General features: G+C 54.8%; 2 protein-coding genes across 2 annotated transcripts; one reads left to right on the top strand and one right to left on the bottom strand.

Annotated features, from left to right (window-relative positions):
- Window positions 1-927: 927 nt before the first annotated feature.
- Window positions 928-3143, bottom strand: TLX2 (T cell leukemia homeobox 2). Its single transcript, XM_065927421.1, has 3 exons — window positions 2489-3143; window positions 1806-2043; window positions 928-1703 (listed from the first exon to the last, which is right to left on the bottom strand). Exons 1-3 carry the CDS (start codon window positions 2886-2888, stop codon window positions 1487-1489), a joined length of 855 nt encoding a protein of 284 aa, XP_065783493.1. The 5' UTR covers window positions 2889-3143; the 3' UTR covers window positions 928-1486.
- A 6042-nt stretch (window positions 3144-9185) lies between these two features.
- Window positions 9186-11487, top strand: PCGF1 (polycomb group ring finger 1). Its single transcript, XM_065927420.1, has 9 exons — window positions 9186-9312; window positions 9734-9839; window positions 9997-10149; window positions 10302-10373; window positions 10500-10605; window positions 10789-10822; window positions 10932-11018; window positions 11157-11237; window positions 11341-11487. Exons 1-9 carry the CDS (start codon window positions 9220-9222, stop codon window positions 11386-11388), a joined length of 780 nt encoding a protein of 259 aa, XP_065783492.1. The 5' UTR covers window positions 9186-9219; the 3' UTR covers window positions 11389-11487.
- Window positions 11488-16973: the final 5486 nt, after the last annotated feature.

The raw sequence follows: 16973 nt of genomic DNA, 5'->3' as shown, positions 1-16973 counted from the left end.
CATACAACTTAGATCTTGCTTCTTCTTAAAGGCTATTGGATCTGTACCCAAACCCTTAACTTTCCAGCAACAAGCTTCCCAGCAGCCCCTGGCCCACTCATAAGTTCTAACAACTTCAGGAACATCATGCTTTTACCAACTGGGTACTCCTTTTTCTTTCCTTAGACTATTAACTTTGATAGCCTCAATCATCTTACACATTATAAATGTGTTTATAGAAATTGATAAAACATTTAATCCTTAGAACTCTGCTTTTCTGCTCAGAGTTCCCTCCCTTGGAGATGTGGTCTGCTTTCATCATTCCATCTATTTCCTCCTCTATGTGGATGTCAACTGACCTCCCCCAAAAGGCATTTTTCCAGAATGTATTCTCTCCCTGTGTGCTTGCTCAGTCGCTCAGTCGTGTCCGACTCTCTGTGACCACATAGACTGTAGCCGACCAGGTGCCTCTGTCCATGGAATTATCCAGGCAAGAATACTGGAGTGGTTGCCATTTCCTACTCTAGGGGATCCTTCTCTCTAGGTTTAGCATTTAGTTTTGCCTGCAGAGTTAATCTTGGTCTTGTCTTCCCAATTTCCCTTTCATCATCCACAGCACCATTGATTTCTTGATCCTTTACATTTCCAACCTAGGAATTATCTTTGATTATTTTTAAGCCTATCACTTCCTATTATTTGCCAGATTCTGCTCACTCTAACTCCCCTGGGCCCATTAACTTTGTCCATTGCTTACCTCTCTGTCCCTGAGAGACACCAGAGCCTGATTAGTGTTCTTAGATTTTCTCTTTCATCAAGTGTGTCTCGCCCACCACTCACTTGGGAGGCTTAAGACGGAGGACGCAGTCAGCAGGTTAAACACACACACAATATGGGGCTCAAAGTCCTTAGCGATTATTTTACAGTTGAAGAATGACATGCCCAGCATGGATAACCCTCTGGTTCCTGTCACAGTCAGACTCGCCCTCCAGCACCTCCTCCATCACTCCCCTGTCATTGACGTCTTCCTTCTTTCCTTCCTTCACACTTTTGGTACAGACCCGACAGGCTGCAGCTGCCGAATCCCAGCTGGGCCTGTGAACAGCTTGGGCCGGACGGAACTCTGGTTCCAACCCACCCGCGGAAGAATGCGGAGTTCCTCAAGAGGGCAGCCACAGGCCAGCCTGCTCTCCTCCCCGCACCTCATTGGCTATCAAGCTGCAGGTCCCGCCCCCTCAGCTAGGTTCCAGCCGCCGTTCGACAAGTGTGTGGGAAATGGCGGGAAAGGTCGCATTTAAGCGCGCGGGGCAATTGTGAAACGTTGGCTTGCGAACCGGCGGTGGCCGAGGAGCCCTCGACGATAGCCTCAAAGCCAGCTCCTCCTCACACGCTCCACTGCTACAGAACCACGGCGTGGGCGGCCATGCGCTCCTAGGCCCCAGCTCCGGGGCTCCACGAGGCGCCTCGGTCCGGAAAAGAGCGCTCGGTCGGTCGGTCGGGCAGGCGTCGCTCACACCACTGAAGCAAGCCCGGACACGGAAGCCACCTTGTTGTCCTCGGCCCAGGGCTGCAGGTTCTGCAGCGCGAAGAGCGACGAGTTGTGCAGGCAGAGCGGGTCCGGGGGCAGCGGCGGCCGCAGCGGCCGAGGCAGCGCGTCCTGCTGCAGGTGCAGAAGCAGTCGGCCCGCGCGGTGCCGCTCCGCCTCGCGCTCCTCGGCCGTCTGGCGCCTGGGCGGGCGGAGACGCGGGGTCAGCGAGGCCAGCCCCAGCCCGCCCCGCGCCTCACCGCCACTTGGCCCAGCCCGGTCCTTCACCCGCCCCGCGCCTCACCGCCACTTGGTGCGCCGGTTCTGGAACCACGTCTTGACCTGCGCGTCGGTCATGCGCAGGGCCTTGGCCAGCGCCGCCCTCTCGGCCGAGGCCAGGTACTTCTGGCGCAGGAAGCGCCGCTCCAGCTCCAGCACCTGCGAGCGGGAGAAGGATGTGCGCGGCTTCTTCCGTTTTGGGGGGGTCCGATTTTGGTAGGGGTGACCTATACGGCGCGTCCCGGAGAAGGGCGAGAGCGCCGCTACAGGGAGGAAGAAAGAGCAAGGCGAGGTTTTCCGGGCGGCCCGAGGTGTCACAGAAGAGAGCGCGGCTGCCGAGGCCGCAGAGCTCCCGCGCCAGGTCCCTACCTCCCCAACCTCGACTCCGCACCGGTAGAGTCTAATACACAAAAAAAGGGGGCTTCGGAAATGGCCCTCCCTCTTCGGTGAGGGAGATACGTCCCCTGTAACTTCACTCTGCCCTCCCCGCCGTGCGGACAGTGAACTGCGGAGGAGAGCGCGGGCACCGACGGCAGCTACCTCCCCAGCGCCTCTCAGCAGCGGGACCAAGAGATACAAGTTGAGGGAGGACCCCCTGGGATTAGGGGCGAAGGGTACGGAAGGGACCTTGAGTTGGAGCAGAAGGATCAAAGATGAGAAAATAGGGTCAGTGTGGGGCATGACACTGGAGGGATCGGGCAACCTCACCCGTGAGCCGGTCCTTGGCATAGCGGCGGCCGCTGTCCATCCAAGGGAAGGTGAGTCCCGCTAGGCCCCCGGCGCCGCCCAAGCCCGAAGGTCCAGGAACTGCAGGTGCGCCTCCCGCGGGCGGCTGCACTGGCAAAGGACGATGCGCCGGGACGCGGATCACGCCGCCCGGGCCAACACCAGAGCTGCCTGGTACCGGGGCCAGCGAGGCCGCGGGGCCGTAGCTTGAGGCTCCGTGAAATCCACCCGAGAACGCCGCACTCTCTCCATGGCCCTGGCCCGTGCGACCCGGGCCTAGGCCGCTCCCAGGGGGTTCCGGGCAGCTCAGGATCTGATCGATGCCGAAGCTGATTGGCTCGTGGTGCGGGAGGTTGTGCGAGGCCAGCACCCCCGGTTCCATGGGTCCGGGTCAAAGAGGACCTCAGGAGGTTTGGTGGTTAGAGAGGGGCCCCCAAACAGCTTTGGGAGCCCAGCAGCGGAGCGTTTAGGGCGGTGGCTTCAGGGACCTGCCGGGCTGGCCGCAGAGAGGCGCCGGGACGCCCAGGACATCTTCATCCCTATGTACTGGGAGTAACCCAGCGCGTGCCGGCCTCTGCCGGGTGTCGGCGCAGGGACTCGCATCCCGGGGAGCGCGACAGACTGGGGCCCCAGGAGCGCCCTTCCTGACTCTGAAGCGCGGATGGACGCTGGACTGCCAGGGCCTCTGCCCGAGTCCGGGGTGGAGAGGGTTGGCTGACTTGGGCTGGGGCAGTGACTGACAGATCAGTCTTGGGTGGGCAGTGGGGGCTGGGGGTAGGGCAGGGGCGGGGCCGGGCCCGTTAAAGGGGAAGAGACGCCTGTTTGCTCCAAGCGCGGGCAAGACTAGCCGGCGGGAGTGGTGAGGGTGTTGGAGGGGGGAAGGTGGCGATTGTGTTATGAACTTGCACGGGAGGGGCCAGAGCTCGGGCCGCTGCGCGCTGAGTCAGCCGAGATGCGCAAGGACTCCATCCTCACTGGCCTCCGCCTCTGGGTTTGCTCTGCCTCACCAACTTCCTTGCAGGTGCCGCCTCCCACAGCCCCTACTCTTCGCCTCCCGATGGGTCCATCCTGACGACTCCCGGATTCGTTGTGGGCCCCGCCTAAGTGCTCTCGAAGACCAAATTTCGTTTTGGCTTTCTGGCTGCCATGGGAAGCGGCTGGGGAACGGCGCCGGCGAGTTGGAGGCTGGGGAAGAGGACAGTTGGAGGTGTGGCGGGGTGTCCGGTGAGCTAGGGCGGGGAATCACTGGGCCAGTGATCCTGGTGCTCCTCCCGGCCTCTCCCGTAGGGGCCCCAGCTCCTCTCCGGAGCGCCAGTAATGGGCGTCCAATGTTTCTTAGAATTTCGATTTCCTTAAATCGGTGTAAAGCGGACCCGTGGTTGTACCCGAGCCAGTTTAGGTTGGTGAGTACTTGGGACTGGCGTTCTGCCCCCGACAGGGAACCAGCAACGCGGACTCTGCGCCCCGACTCTTCGCCCAGGAAGTCTGTTCTCACACACTCCCGCCCAGCCTCCAAAGGCAGGAGGACGAAATCGCCACAGGCGACACTTGGAACCTCACTGACGTCCACGGAGGATCCTAACCGCCACATTTCGCATAGCTGCTTCACCCCACCCCAAGCCCAGGAAATTGTGCCTGGAGCGTGTCAGAGAAGGGAGGTGGGGAAAGACCGAAGCCGCTCAGCGACCTTGTGACCTCTGGCCGCGGACCCAGGAGCTGGGAGCGTGTGAACTCTGCATCCTTCCCCGGGATGGGACCCCGGGCCTGCGGGCCCCTAGCCTTAGACCCGCCCCTGCCGCCACCCGGCCCGGTGCAGGCCGCCATAATCGGGTTAGCTGGGTCGGAATTACATTACCTTCCCCGGCCCGCCCCGGCCCCGGGGGTTGGGGGGGGAATCCTGGCGCCTCTGAGCCGGTGAGACTGGGCGCCTGGAGGCGGATGTTCTTACCATCCCTCGGAGGGTGGGCACCCGATGAGCAGCTTGGCCTGTCTCAGACACATGGTGGCCAGAGGACCCTGCCCCGCTGTGGCAGTCCTCAGCCCCTCCACCGCAGCCCACTCAGGTGCTCTGCTCCTGACCGCCTGACCCTTGGGAGCTGAAGTGCCTTCTAAGTCTAATAGCCGGTCTCCCCGGGAGCACAGATCTTCCAGTTGATTGTCCAGGATCTCCTGGGGAAAACTCTGCCCCTCCTTTCTCCCTAGCAGATGGGCTGGCAGCCTGGCGCCTAGGGCAGGGTAAGAGGTCTTTTCTCTCGAGGGAACCAGGAGTGATATTTGGTCATCTGGGCAGGAAGATGAAGAAGAAGAAGAAGGGAGTAGGCTTTCTCCCCATACAAAACCTGTGTTCTCAGAAGCCCCAAGGTGACGGCTGAGGTAGGGAACCAAGGGGCAGGGAGGCAGTGGGCATTAATAACATGCGACATCCTCCCCTAGTCTTGTCTACCTTCATCATGCATTTATCCAGCTCTTCCCCCACCCTGCCAACAATCTTCTGAAAGGGTTGGGGGTGGGGAGGTACTGCCACTTTGGTAGCTGTTTTTGTCTTGGTGAAGAAGACAGATAATACCACCTTCCCTAAGCCTTCACAGAACTCCAAGCTTTTCTCCGCAGTTAAGGGCTTGGGCTACTAGATAGCATGAAGCCTCTGCTGTTCGGGCAAACCCTTCAGAGACAGCATGGGCTGGATTCCCCTGGATTCGAACAAAGCGCCTAGGGAGACAGTGAACTAAACAACAGCTCTGAAGAGGACTGGCTGGCAGGTTAGGACTTTGTCAGTCCCTTTTCCCACTCCCTTGGGGGTTTCCCTGGTGGCTCAGCTGGTAAAGAGTCTGCTTGCAATTCGGGAGATCTCGGTTAGATCCCTGGGTTGGAAAGATCCCCTGGAGAAGGGAAAAGCTACCCAATCCAGTATTCTGGCCTGGAAAATTCCATGCAAAGAGTTGGACACGACTGAGCATCTTTCACTTTCACTTTCTTTTGCCACTCCAGGGGTGGGCCTCTGAGGAGACAACGGCACTAGTGTGTCTCCAATCAGGCTGAATAAAATCCTTCTTGAATAAATCAATGCAAGTGAAAAACGTAACATCGTGCAGACTTTTATACCTCCTTATTCTACACCCTGCCTTTTGAGGTCGGCACAGATGGCTCTGCCACCCAGAGATTGCCCAACTGATCCTTAGAGGAGAATGGGCACAAACCTGGTAGCGTGTATATATATATACATCTTCTGGGTATTTACAAAAAAAAAAAAAAAGATTTCAGTGCTCTGCTTCAAGGACAAAAGGCATCCAGTTCTGTCAGCCACAGTCCTAGGAGCTTCGCTGTTTGCCTCCACCTTGCTGATTCCCTGACTCTATGAAAAGGATGGTTCCTGTTGGTTTATGTTGAGAAGAGGCTCTGGTTTCAGCATCCGCACCTTTCATACAGACTTCCTTGAATCCATCTCACCATAGCTCACATGCATGTGGCTGCCCAACTCTTCAAGTGTTCAGGGCTTCAAATCTGCAGCTTCACAGGGAGAGGCCACACTCCTGTTTTCCTGCATCTTCTCTTCCATCCTGCTGTTGGTGCAGTATTCCATGCTTGAGGTGGTCCCCACTCCTATATCATAAGTTTCCTCATCAACTTAGTCCCTCCTACTGCCAACTGTCTTAGGTCTCTACTGTCTGGACAAAGTCTTTGCAAGAGAAATTATGTTTCTTTTTCTCTTTTACTGCCCATATCTGTTGCCTCCATTTCCTCCATATTTATTCTTTTAATCCACTGTAAGTTGGCTTCACTACATGGACCCTATCTCAGAGATATCCAGTATCCAGTGTCTATTATCCAAGACTTCTCTGACATGTTTTACTTTGTTGACCATCAACTCTCTTGAAATATGTCTCTTTTGCCTTCCATAATTTGTATTATTCTACATTTTTGGACATTCACAGTTATTGCTTATCTTTTTCCTCCATTGACTTTTCTTCTTCCACTGAAGACTGTGAACATTCTTCAGAGCTCAGACTTCAGCTTTACCCGTATCTACATCTGCTCAGTTTTCATCCGTTCCAATAGTTCCAGCTAATACATCTACCCGGAAAGCTCTGTGACCTCAGCCCCTGGTTGTGACCCCTGCTGTGCTCCACCCCACCATTCTAGTCTTCTGGCCAGCTCTACCTGCTTTTGCTGTAGCCACCTTAGTCCAACAAGCTGGAGGAAATGCTTCCCCCAAGCTCTTTATTCACTTCCTCCTATTATTCTTTGAAATGTTTCACACACAGCCCTTCCTTTCTATTTCCAGAGATAAAACCCTAATATAGGCCAGGCTTCCCTGGTGGCTCAGTGGAGAGAATCTGCTTGCCAGTGCAGGAGACACAGGTTCAACCTCTGGTTCAGGAAGGTCCCACATGCTCCGGAGCCATGCTCTAGCTAAGCCTACGTGCCACTACTACTGAGCCTGTGCTCTAGGGTCCAGGAGCCACAACTACTGAGCCTGTGCATGCCTTAGAGCCTATCTTCTGCAACAAGAGAAGCCACCACACCCTGCAACTAGAGAGTAGCCCCCACTCACAACTAAAGAAAAGCCTGTGCAGCAATGAAGACTCAGCACAGCAAAAATATATTCTTAAAAAAAAAAAAAAGCCTAATATAGGCCATCATCACCACCACCCATATTCATGTGTTCATCCACAAAATTTGATTGAAGGTACTATGTGCTCAGTACTATGTACTAGGTACTACGTGCCTGGCACTGGAAATATAGTTGTAAACACAACAACAAAAGTCCTACCACTGAACAGCTTACATTCCAGTGAGGGAGGCAGTTGAAAAAGAAAATGTATACCATGTACTCAGAAATGCTAAGAAGAAAAATAAAACAAGGAAGGGGGGAGAGTATAAGAGTAGGAGATGATGATTTATCTAGATTGATCACAGAAGGCCTCACGGAGGAAAGACCTGAAGGAAGAACAGGGCCATTTGGATACCTGAGCTTTCAAGTTGGGGACAAAATGAGATTATATACCGGTGTACCTGTGGAACAAACAGAGGGAGGTCCAGTGTGTCTGGAGAGACTGAGTGACTGTAGAGACCATGCAGTCTTGAAGGCTTTTATTCTAATTGGAAAGTGACTGGAATGTTTTAAACAGAAGAGACACCTGATTTTTAAAGTTTAAACAAATTTAAGGCAAAACTAACATACAATAAGCTGTACATAAAATGTGCAATTTGATACACTGATATATGCATACACTTATGAAACCATAGACACAATCCAGATAATAAGCATCTGTCAACTCAAAAATACTATGTATCCTTTTTTATTTTGATTCATGTTTTACCGGAATCACTGTGAGCTGCTATGTTTAGACTAGGCTAAAGAGGATAAAAGTAGAAGCCAGAAAGCAGGCAAGAAGCCACTGCAGTCGCCCAGAGAAGAGACAATGGCATCTTGGAACAGGGAAGTAAGCAGTGGCTGTAGCGAGTAGTTATTTTTAAAAGTCACTTATCTCATAACTCCTTGCCTCTAATTCACTCTGAAGATAAATGAATATGTTTCTTTCATAGGATAACCCCCTTTCTTCAGAAAAGTTTATTTGTCCCTACTGCCCTCACACTGAAGTCCCAACTCCATAAGGTTCTGCTTCTTCTATCATTGCTCTCAAATCTACACCTTATCCTCTTTTCAGGTCCCTCTCCGATCATTTCCCTCCACTGTGCCTTTCTTTTCCATTTCCACCACACTTCTTTCCCTACTCCCAATCTCCAACTGTGCCCACACAAAGACCCACTTCCTCCAGAAAGTTTTTCCCCCGTCTCCGCTGGTATTTCTCGTTTCTTGATTCTCCAACTGTACTTGATGTTAATACTCCACGGTAATTTTATCCTTGTTTTCGTTTGATTTTGAATCCCACGTTTTAAAAAGTCCCTAGGGACGTCGGTGTACCAGGTCCAGTGCCCCTGCATCCTCCCCAAGTCCGGGACTGGACCTATGCCACCGCAGGAGCTCGCTGCCTCAGGGTGCCCACATGTGGTAGTGTCCGAGCCGTCCTCCCCTCCTCCCTGGGCATCTGCTCTGCATTAGTCTGTCCCAGGCCTCCGCAGGCGCCGATGATTGAATCATCATCATTAACCAGGGCCTGCCCCCCCAACCTCGGCGGCAGGAGGGAGTGATGGGGGTGGGCACGATCACTACCAAGTCCCTGGGGTCCCTCCTTCCCCGCCACCCTCTACGAGGTTCCGCAGAGCTCCAAGAAACCGCCGCCGTGGAGGGGGGACAAGGCCTGCCATCGGGATGAAGCTCCGTAATGCGGGCGCGTAGTAGGACACAAGCAGGGGACCCGGAGGGGTTTCTTTTATCAGGGACGTCGCCTCAGGAGATCGACAACCCTGAGTGGTGGCGGGCGGAGACCGCCGGGCCTTTGGGGTAGAAGGCGGCAGTCTTTTTGCAAGGTCCAAAAGTCAGTCCCGAGATCGTGTAGGGTCTACTATGACGATTACTACAGGAGGTCGAGGAGATAGGACCCCTTCCCACCAAGCCCCTGGACGCCCTAATTACAGATTGAGGAGGGGGAGGGGCCAGCGGGGCTCAGGTGAGCACACGGAGAGAAGGGACATGGGCGGGGCCTTACAGAGGGTCAGCGAATCCGAAAAGACCTAAGCCTTCGTTGCGGGGCGACAAGTCCCGCCCCGCAGGCGGCACCGGAAGTAGCAGGCCGAGATCAGCCTTTAAGATGGCGTCTCCTCAGGGGGGCCAGATTGCGATCGCGATGAGGCTTCGGAACCAGCTCCAGTCAGTGTACAAGATGGACCCACTACGGAACGAGGTGAAGGGGCGGCAGGGTTACCACTGTGGTCGGCTAGCAGTGAGAACTGGGGCCGGCTAGAGGACGGGCGGTGGCTGGCCGGGCGCCCAGTGCGCCTGCGCAGAGACAGGGTGCCCAGTGCGCCTGCGCGATTGCGATTGGGTTGCCAAACTCCGAGCTAGGACGCCTGCGCATTGCGCCGCTGACGTTTTGTAGGCTCCCCTGGGAAAGGAAGGTCGGGCGAGCCAGCCTAGAGAGAACCCCTGCTGTGCACGGAGCCCTCTGCTGGGCGGAGGGGGAGTGTCAACCCCCTGGGAGCTAATCAGCTGACGGCGCGGTGTGCAGGGTTGGCGGTGGGCTCTGATGAGTGGCGGCTTCCAGATCGTGAAGGCACACGGGTTGTGGTTGGGGAAATAATTGTTGACAGAGGGTGTGTCTGCAGGAGGAAGTACGAGTAAAGATCAAAGACTTGAACGAGCATATCGTCTGCTGCCTGTGCGCAGGCTACTTCGTGGATGCCACCACCATAACAGAGTGTCTTCATACGTGTGAGTGCCCAGAACCCTGGCTGTTTCTTCCAGGCCCTACATCCCACTAAGCTGGCTGGCAGCCTCTAGGCTGCTTGCCCTAACCACCCAGGATACCCAGCCAACCCATAAACCCAGTTTTCCGAGGGCCTGAGAGTCTGCCTTTCTCTTCTTGCAGTCTGCAAGAGTTGTATTGTGAAGTACCTCCAAACCAGCAAGTACTGCCCCATGTGTAACATCAAGATCCATGAAACACAACCACTGCTCAACCTCAAACTGGACCGGGTCATGCAGGACATCGTGTACAAGCTAGTGCCAGGCTTGCAAGACAGTGAGTAACCAACTTGACTTTGAGGGGCCTCTAGAGCACTGTTCCTGAGTGGCAGCTTGAGGTAGCAAGGGCTTTGGTGAAGAGGTTGACAGTTCGAGGAACAAAGAATGACAGAGGGCTTATATTTTACTTCCCATACTCCCCTCTTCTAGGTGAAGAGAAACGAATCCGAGAATTCTACCAGTCCCGAGGCTTGGACCGGGTCACCCAGCCCAGTGGGGAAGGTATGTTGCTTAGTAGCAGAAGGGTAAGGTAAAGCCCCCAGAGCATTCCTCCTGCCCAGATTTGCTCCCTGGGGAAAATGGAGTATGGGACATGTGCCACTCTCCTTGTTACTCTGTCTTTCTCAGAGCCAGCCCTGAGCAACCTTGGCCTCCCCTTCAGCAGCTTCGACCACTCAAAAGCCCACTACTATCGCTATGATGAGCAGCTGAGCCTATGCCTGGAGCGGCTGAGGTGAAGGATAGGTCATGGGCCATCTGAAGTGACAGTGACAATTACCCAGAGCTGGAGGAGGGCAGGGGCAGGGAGAAGGCGAGCAGTAAGGGAGTGTCTTCCATTCAAGAGAGTATATCTTGGTTCTGGGTGGGGGGCGGGGGAAAAGACAGGACTCTCTAACCTGTGTCTGTTTCCCCCCAGTTCTGGCAAAGACAAGAATAAAAGCATCCTGCAGGTAAGAGGGGCTGAGGGGAGGGCCTCTCTAAGGAGACTCACCACTCCATGACCCTTCCCTCACACAGCTTGTCTTCTTCCTGTCCCTCCCGCCCCCCACCAACCCCCAGAACAAATATGTCCGGTGTTCTGTTAGAGCTGAAGTTCGCCATCTCAGGAGGGTCCTGTGTCATCGCTTGATGCTAAATCCCCAGCATGTGAGTATTCCCATGTAGATTTTTCTGAGGGGGCGGAAAGGGGTAAGAAAGGAGGAACAGAGTCAATGGTAGACTTGGGTAGTTCTTGACCTGGGCAAGAGAATCGTTTCTGAAACTATGCCCCTATCTCCTTCCTAGGTGCAGCTCCTTTTTGACAATGAAGTTCTCCCTGATCACATGACCATGAAGCAGATATGGCTGTCCCACTGGTTCGGCAAGGTGAGGCGGTGCCGAGGCAGTGCCCAGGGCAGACGTGGGCTGAGGGGGCCTCTTGGGTAAGAACGTTCCCACTGACTACTTGTTCCCCTTGTTTTTCCCTTAGCCATCCCCTTTGCTTTTACAATACAGTGTGAAAGAGAAGAGGAGGTAGGGGCCAAGCCCCCACCCATCTTTGTCCCCTTCCCTCCCCAGATATTTATGTGAAATTAACTTTGGCTTTATTTTTTGAAATAAAAACTTTAAAAAAGCATCTCTCTTTTCCCTTGTTTGTTCTGTCACACACTCCTGCTTTGTCCGGTGTCCTGCTTCCCTGTTGAGAAGTCTTCTTGTTTCATCGAAAAGGAGGGCCTTTCTGTGTGGGTGTTCCTTCAGTGAATTGCCAAAGGACAGCAGCAGAGAAGCTTACATATATAAATCTCAGAAAGTGAGCTGAGTGAACCAGGTGGGACCTGGTTCATATCTTCATCTTTTGGTGAAGCGAAGGGGAGCTCTCGCTGTCCTTGAATGTTACCACATGTAAAGCAGACCTGAGTGCATTATGTGTCCTAATTCAGTAGTGGTGAGAATGGGGCTAGGGTCTGATAGTGGCCACTGCAGGACTGAAGAAGAGTGATATTTCAAAGAAAATACAAAGAATTGCACTATGGGAGGAGCCTTAAAAAAAAAAAAAATTGGGATGCAAGAACACATTGGGGATAGTCACAATTGGAAACCTGGCTGTCCATATGAGATTCAGGTACCTGGGCTAGGTGAAGCCAGGGCATGGAGAGGGTAGTTGAGAGAAGGGAACTGGTTCCCAGGAAGGGCACCTTTTAGGAACAAGAGGGAAGCAACAGGGTGAGAACTCTATTGAGTAGTTTAGCAATCATTCCTTGTCGGTTTGAGCCAGACAATAACAAAGGAGGGAACTGGAGGCCAAAGCAAGGAGTTCCTCCTGTAACAAGCTAATGAGCTGCTGTGGAATCTGGGACAAGTTGGATGGTGCAGGCAGCATAGATGTTGCTAGAACCTGATGTTAGAGCCTAAATCTGGAGCTGGCCAGAGTTTGACAGTACGAATTCAAGGGGGTCACTGAGCGTAGCTTGTGAGGGCTGAAGGTGCCTGAGCTTCCCTAGATGGAAACTGGGTGGCAGAGGACTTGAGAAAGGGGATAGTGAGAACCCCTTGAACTGGCCAAAGGAGCCAGAGACTCAGGGGCAAAAAACCCGATCTCTCTCCCAGGACACAGTAGGCTGGGGCTTTGCTCCCCGTGGATGAAGCTTGTAGGCCAAAAGAAAGGCCTATGTGGAGAGATTGCAGACAGCAAGGCAGAGCCCTTGGTACGAGCTGGACAGGCAACAGGGCCCAGGGTGGACACTGCCCAGGCACAATTCCCTCCTGGTACCATATCCAGGATTCCTGAACCTCCCACATTTCAGGCCTCATGCCTGATGTGTATCCCCCATCCCCTGCCCTCAGCTGTCCTTGAAAGCGTAAATTCACCTCCTCCAGAAAACCTTTCCTCAATCAGAATCAGGCCTTCTTCCAGTGTCTTTGGCCTGTCTCCACACCAGCATACATCTGGAGGATTTTGATTAATTATATCTATCCCAGGGTTCCCTATTCTCTTCTCCCTGAATTTAAGCTCTGGGTACTCCCAGGCCCACTCAAGCCACAGTACTCAGATTGTTCTCAATGCATTTGTGTGTGAAATGGCATTTCCAAGGCAGGTGGGGTGGGGGAGTGGAGGTAAGGAGAATGGAAATACCCCTGGGGACTTTCTCTGGCATAGTAGTCCAGTTGGGGCTTGATGGCAGCTTGGTGTTTAGCAAGCCCAGTCAGAAGATAACTCTGGGGGAGACCTGAGAACCAAACCTTAGGATGAGGCCTTTGATGACACATGATTTGCAGCCAAGAAGCACCAGAAGGTGCTCTGGCCTTGATCTGGGGTGGCATGGCTCCCTGCCTGACCCCCAGCTCAGCAGAACCTTCTTTTTATCAGCAGCCGTGGCAGCCGGCTAATGCCGGCCATCTGCAGGTACCACGCAATTCTCTAGCTATGGGTCCATTACTTCCCTCCCTAGCCTGCTCCACACAGATCCTGCCCCTCGGAGTCACTTGGGTCTCTATCTGTGCCACGGTGGGCAAGTCAAGCCCACAGTACTCTTGGGCTCAGTGACCCAGAACGCACATGCCTGCTCAGAGAAGCAGCTGCAGGGCTGCCCCAGCATGGACCTCCTGGGGTGCCAGGGTGGAAATGTCAGTCCTCACCTGCAGGGCCAAGCTTGTGCATGCCCCTGATGCCCTTTCTCACCAAGCTGTTTTCATGGTCCACGTTCACCTGGGAGAGAGGGCAGAGACTTGCTCTCCCCTTTGGCACAGAGGAAGACAGGTCCCTCTCAGGCTGGTCCCTCTCCCAGGACTTGGAGGTGAGCCAGGGTTGAGGAGACAGGGAAAAGGGACTTCCCTGGAACAATGCACCTCAAGGGGTACGCCAGTGTCGGGGTGTGGTGGGGGTGTCCGAGCATCCCACTGCTCCCCCACCCCAGCCTGCAGACCCCCCGAGTTGGCAGCAACTGCACAGAGCATTTTGTGAGGCAGTGTAAAGGGCCTAAAGAATGCACAGACCCAGGGTCCTGGCAGTAAGGAAACAGATTTATGTCTGAATCGGTTCACTCTGCATGAACATTTTCTGAAAGAGAAAACCATCCCAGAGGTTTGTGATATGGAAGGACTCCCGGCCCCAGCTCTTCTGCCTGGAGTGTCCTCCCTGAAACACCCACAGCCCGATCACCCTGGTTAACAGGTTTTCTCAAAGATGGGGGGATGGTGAGGAGAAACACACCTCTTGGGGCTGTCCCTCTCAGTTGTCCACCACCCCTAGGAGGTTATTCTGAGGATCCCTGTCCCCCATCCCTCATGCTATTACACTCACAGAACTCAGAGAAACGTGTATGGTGGGAGATCCAGGGGACCGAAGGCCATTTATTGAGCTGATATGGATGTCAAGAAGAGGGGGTACCTCTGGAGTAGGCCTGGGTAGAGGCATCTGCAAGATGAGAGGCTGAAGTGGACAAAGGCGAGTCAGAGATGCAGTGTCAGGGAATGGGAAATAAGATGGGGGTGATGGGGAAAGGGGATTCTGGAAGAGGGTGGCAGGTGTGTGTGAGAAGGCATCCTTAAGTGGGAATGGAGGTGTCTTCTGAAGGGCAAGTGAGAAAGAGGGGATCTCTACCAAGTGAGGGAGCAGAGGACCCCCAAATGTCCTCTGAAGGGACAATGGGGAGAATCCATCAAAGAAGGGGAGTGGCAGGCAGGAATGTACGCTCAAGTCCTTCTGAGGAGGACCCAAGGCAGAGAGGCTTGGACCACGGGGGTGGGAGGGACGGTGGGAGAGGGGCACCAGAGCCCAACAGCACTGTTGGGCCTGGGGGAGCCCAGGAGACAGCTAGACACCCCCTCCTCAACCCGGGTTTAATCTCTTAATCTCCCTCATTAATCATTCCCCCTCCTCCTACACCCGTCAGAGGATCTGGTTTCTCCCCAGCTCAGGTTCCAGGGGCTTGGCTGGGAAAAGTCCCCTCCTGCGGCCCCACAATTGTCTGGACAAATCCCTGGCTGCTGGGATGACCTTAGCTGGGCTCTGCTGTCAGCAACCTCTTCCCTTAACTAGTCTCTCCTTCCCTCTCCTCCCCCAAACCTACATCTGGGGACTGCCCAAGCCCACTATCCAACCCCATCTGTAAGCCTGACTGCAAGGGGGAGAAGGTTGAGAGACAGAAGCAGAGGAAAGCAAAGGCCCTTCAGGAGCGCTCCACAAGAACACACAAGAGTAGCTACGGGCAGAAGAGATGACATAAAAGTTACATAGAAGACGCATGAGTGAAGCTCAGAGTGTCTTTTCGGTGGCAGGCCTGGGACATGAGCTAGGCAGTGCCTGCAGCCTTCCTAGAAAGACCTTTCATCGCAGACTAATCGAAACCACCAGCATGGTTCACAGGGCTGAGGCCTCCCGCCTCTCTGCCACCTGCCACCATTCATAATCAGTTAACAAGGTCCTGAGGCATCTCAGCTTTCCACTGTCTGCTCTCTGACCCAACAGTGGGCCCACTGGGCTGAGTTTGTTGCTTAGGCTGCCATGAAGGTACTATGTGAGTATCTGGGTGTGTCTTAGGGGATGGGGAGTGTCATTGGAGAGAGTCCTTTATTAAGAAGACCCTGTGTTTCTCCACCTTTGTTGGATGTGGACTCGGTCAGTGCCTCAGGTTACATGAGGTTCCCTGAGCCCCATTATCAAGGTGCCTTCCTGTCCATGTCAAGGAGTCCTTATCCAGGTGTCTTGGCTCTCCCAAGCTCTGCTTGGTGCACCCCATTTCAGGCTCCACTTGCCCCAGAGTAGACAGGTGGACTCAGAGGATCGCTGCACAAATGGTGGGAGGAAGTCTACAGAGAAGGTGACCAGGAGGGACTTCACGGCACTGTTTGAAGAAAACAAGAAAACCCCGAGTTCCCTAGAATGGTGAGCTCCTCAGGAGTGGTGGGGCTTCTCTGCCTCTGTGATGTGACCTGTGAACAAAACCCTTGCCCGGCTGAACCTCCACTGGTGAGCCGTGCTGTCCCAGAGCTGCCTTCTTCCTACAGCGGGAGGATGTGGTGTGAGACCAGGACTAGAACACGTGTGGGAGAGAAGAGAGACTGGACACAGACAAAATGGAAAAGAGTATCCCAGGTCTCAGAATTTGCAGTCGGGTTTGTAGGGGTTCTGTCTCCGGATCTGGTTGGGTAGATGAAGTCTGCACTTGAGGTTACTCTTCTATGGCCAGTGGCCCTGATGCTCCCGGGCAGTGAGTGCTTCCCACCGTTGCAGATGCTGGGTGGTTTCTGGGCCTCTCCAGGCTGAAGGACCCATACTCCAACCATAGGAGCTTCATAGGAAGACAAAGAGACAGATCGACTGATAGACGGAAAGACTAATCAGGAGGCCCTCAGTGGAGGCCAGTTTGCTGTGTTCTCTTTCCTGAGGTCCAGGTCTCCAGCCGGTTCTCCGTGTGTTTAGACTTCCTCAGGGCCTCTGAGCCGCGGCAGGACGGCCTTGGATTCGGCCAGAGGGCCGGCAGAATCCACTCACCTGCGCTTGCTTCCCCGTGGCACCCCCAGAATCCCCGGTTACAGTCGCCCTGCCCAGCCGGTCCTTCCAAGTCTCCCCGTCCCCCAGCCCCCAGCGCCGCGCTAATAACTTCCAGCCGCCGGACCTCTCTAAGAGAGCTCCGCAGGGGTGGGGCGGGACCAGGGGGCCAGGTCAGGAGACAGAGGTCCTTACTAGGTGAGGCTGGGGACCCTACCACTGTCAGCTCTGCTATTCCTTCTCGGAGTTTTGCAAATCCCCAGCCGTTGGGGCCAGGGAAGGCAATTTTATTGCCGACGACTTTATGAGCCAGAGCTGCGGCTAGGCGGAGAGCCTGTGGTACACAGAATCTGGGGGCCGCCCAGGACGGGTCCAGCCCGAGAGCGCACTGGGCCGCGTCTGGCAGCGCAGAGTAGCCCTGCGGCCCGGCCTGGCGGGTGGTTCCGCCGGTTTCTCTCCGCACCTCCCCACCCTGTAGAAATACCGCTGCAGGGACGTCTACCAGCTCCAGACCCACCGCCGACCCGGGGTGGGAGGTGGGGGCGCAGGAGGAGGGGAACGCGAGGCTCGGGCCCAGCGCGGGGGGCGGGTCCGAGGCGGGGGGCCCAGATCGGGAGCCGCGCTGGGGCCCA

This window comes from Muntiacus reevesi, chromosome 3 (genome assembly GCF_963930625.1).
Source record: "Muntiacus reevesi chromosome 3, mMunRee1.1, whole genome shotgun sequence".
NCBI lineage: Eukaryota > Metazoa > Chordata > Mammalia > Artiodactyla > Cervidae > Muntiacus > Muntiacus reevesi.
The sequence above is the reverse complement of the archived record's forward strand: the minus strand, read 5'-3'. Positions and strand labels throughout refer to the sequence as shown.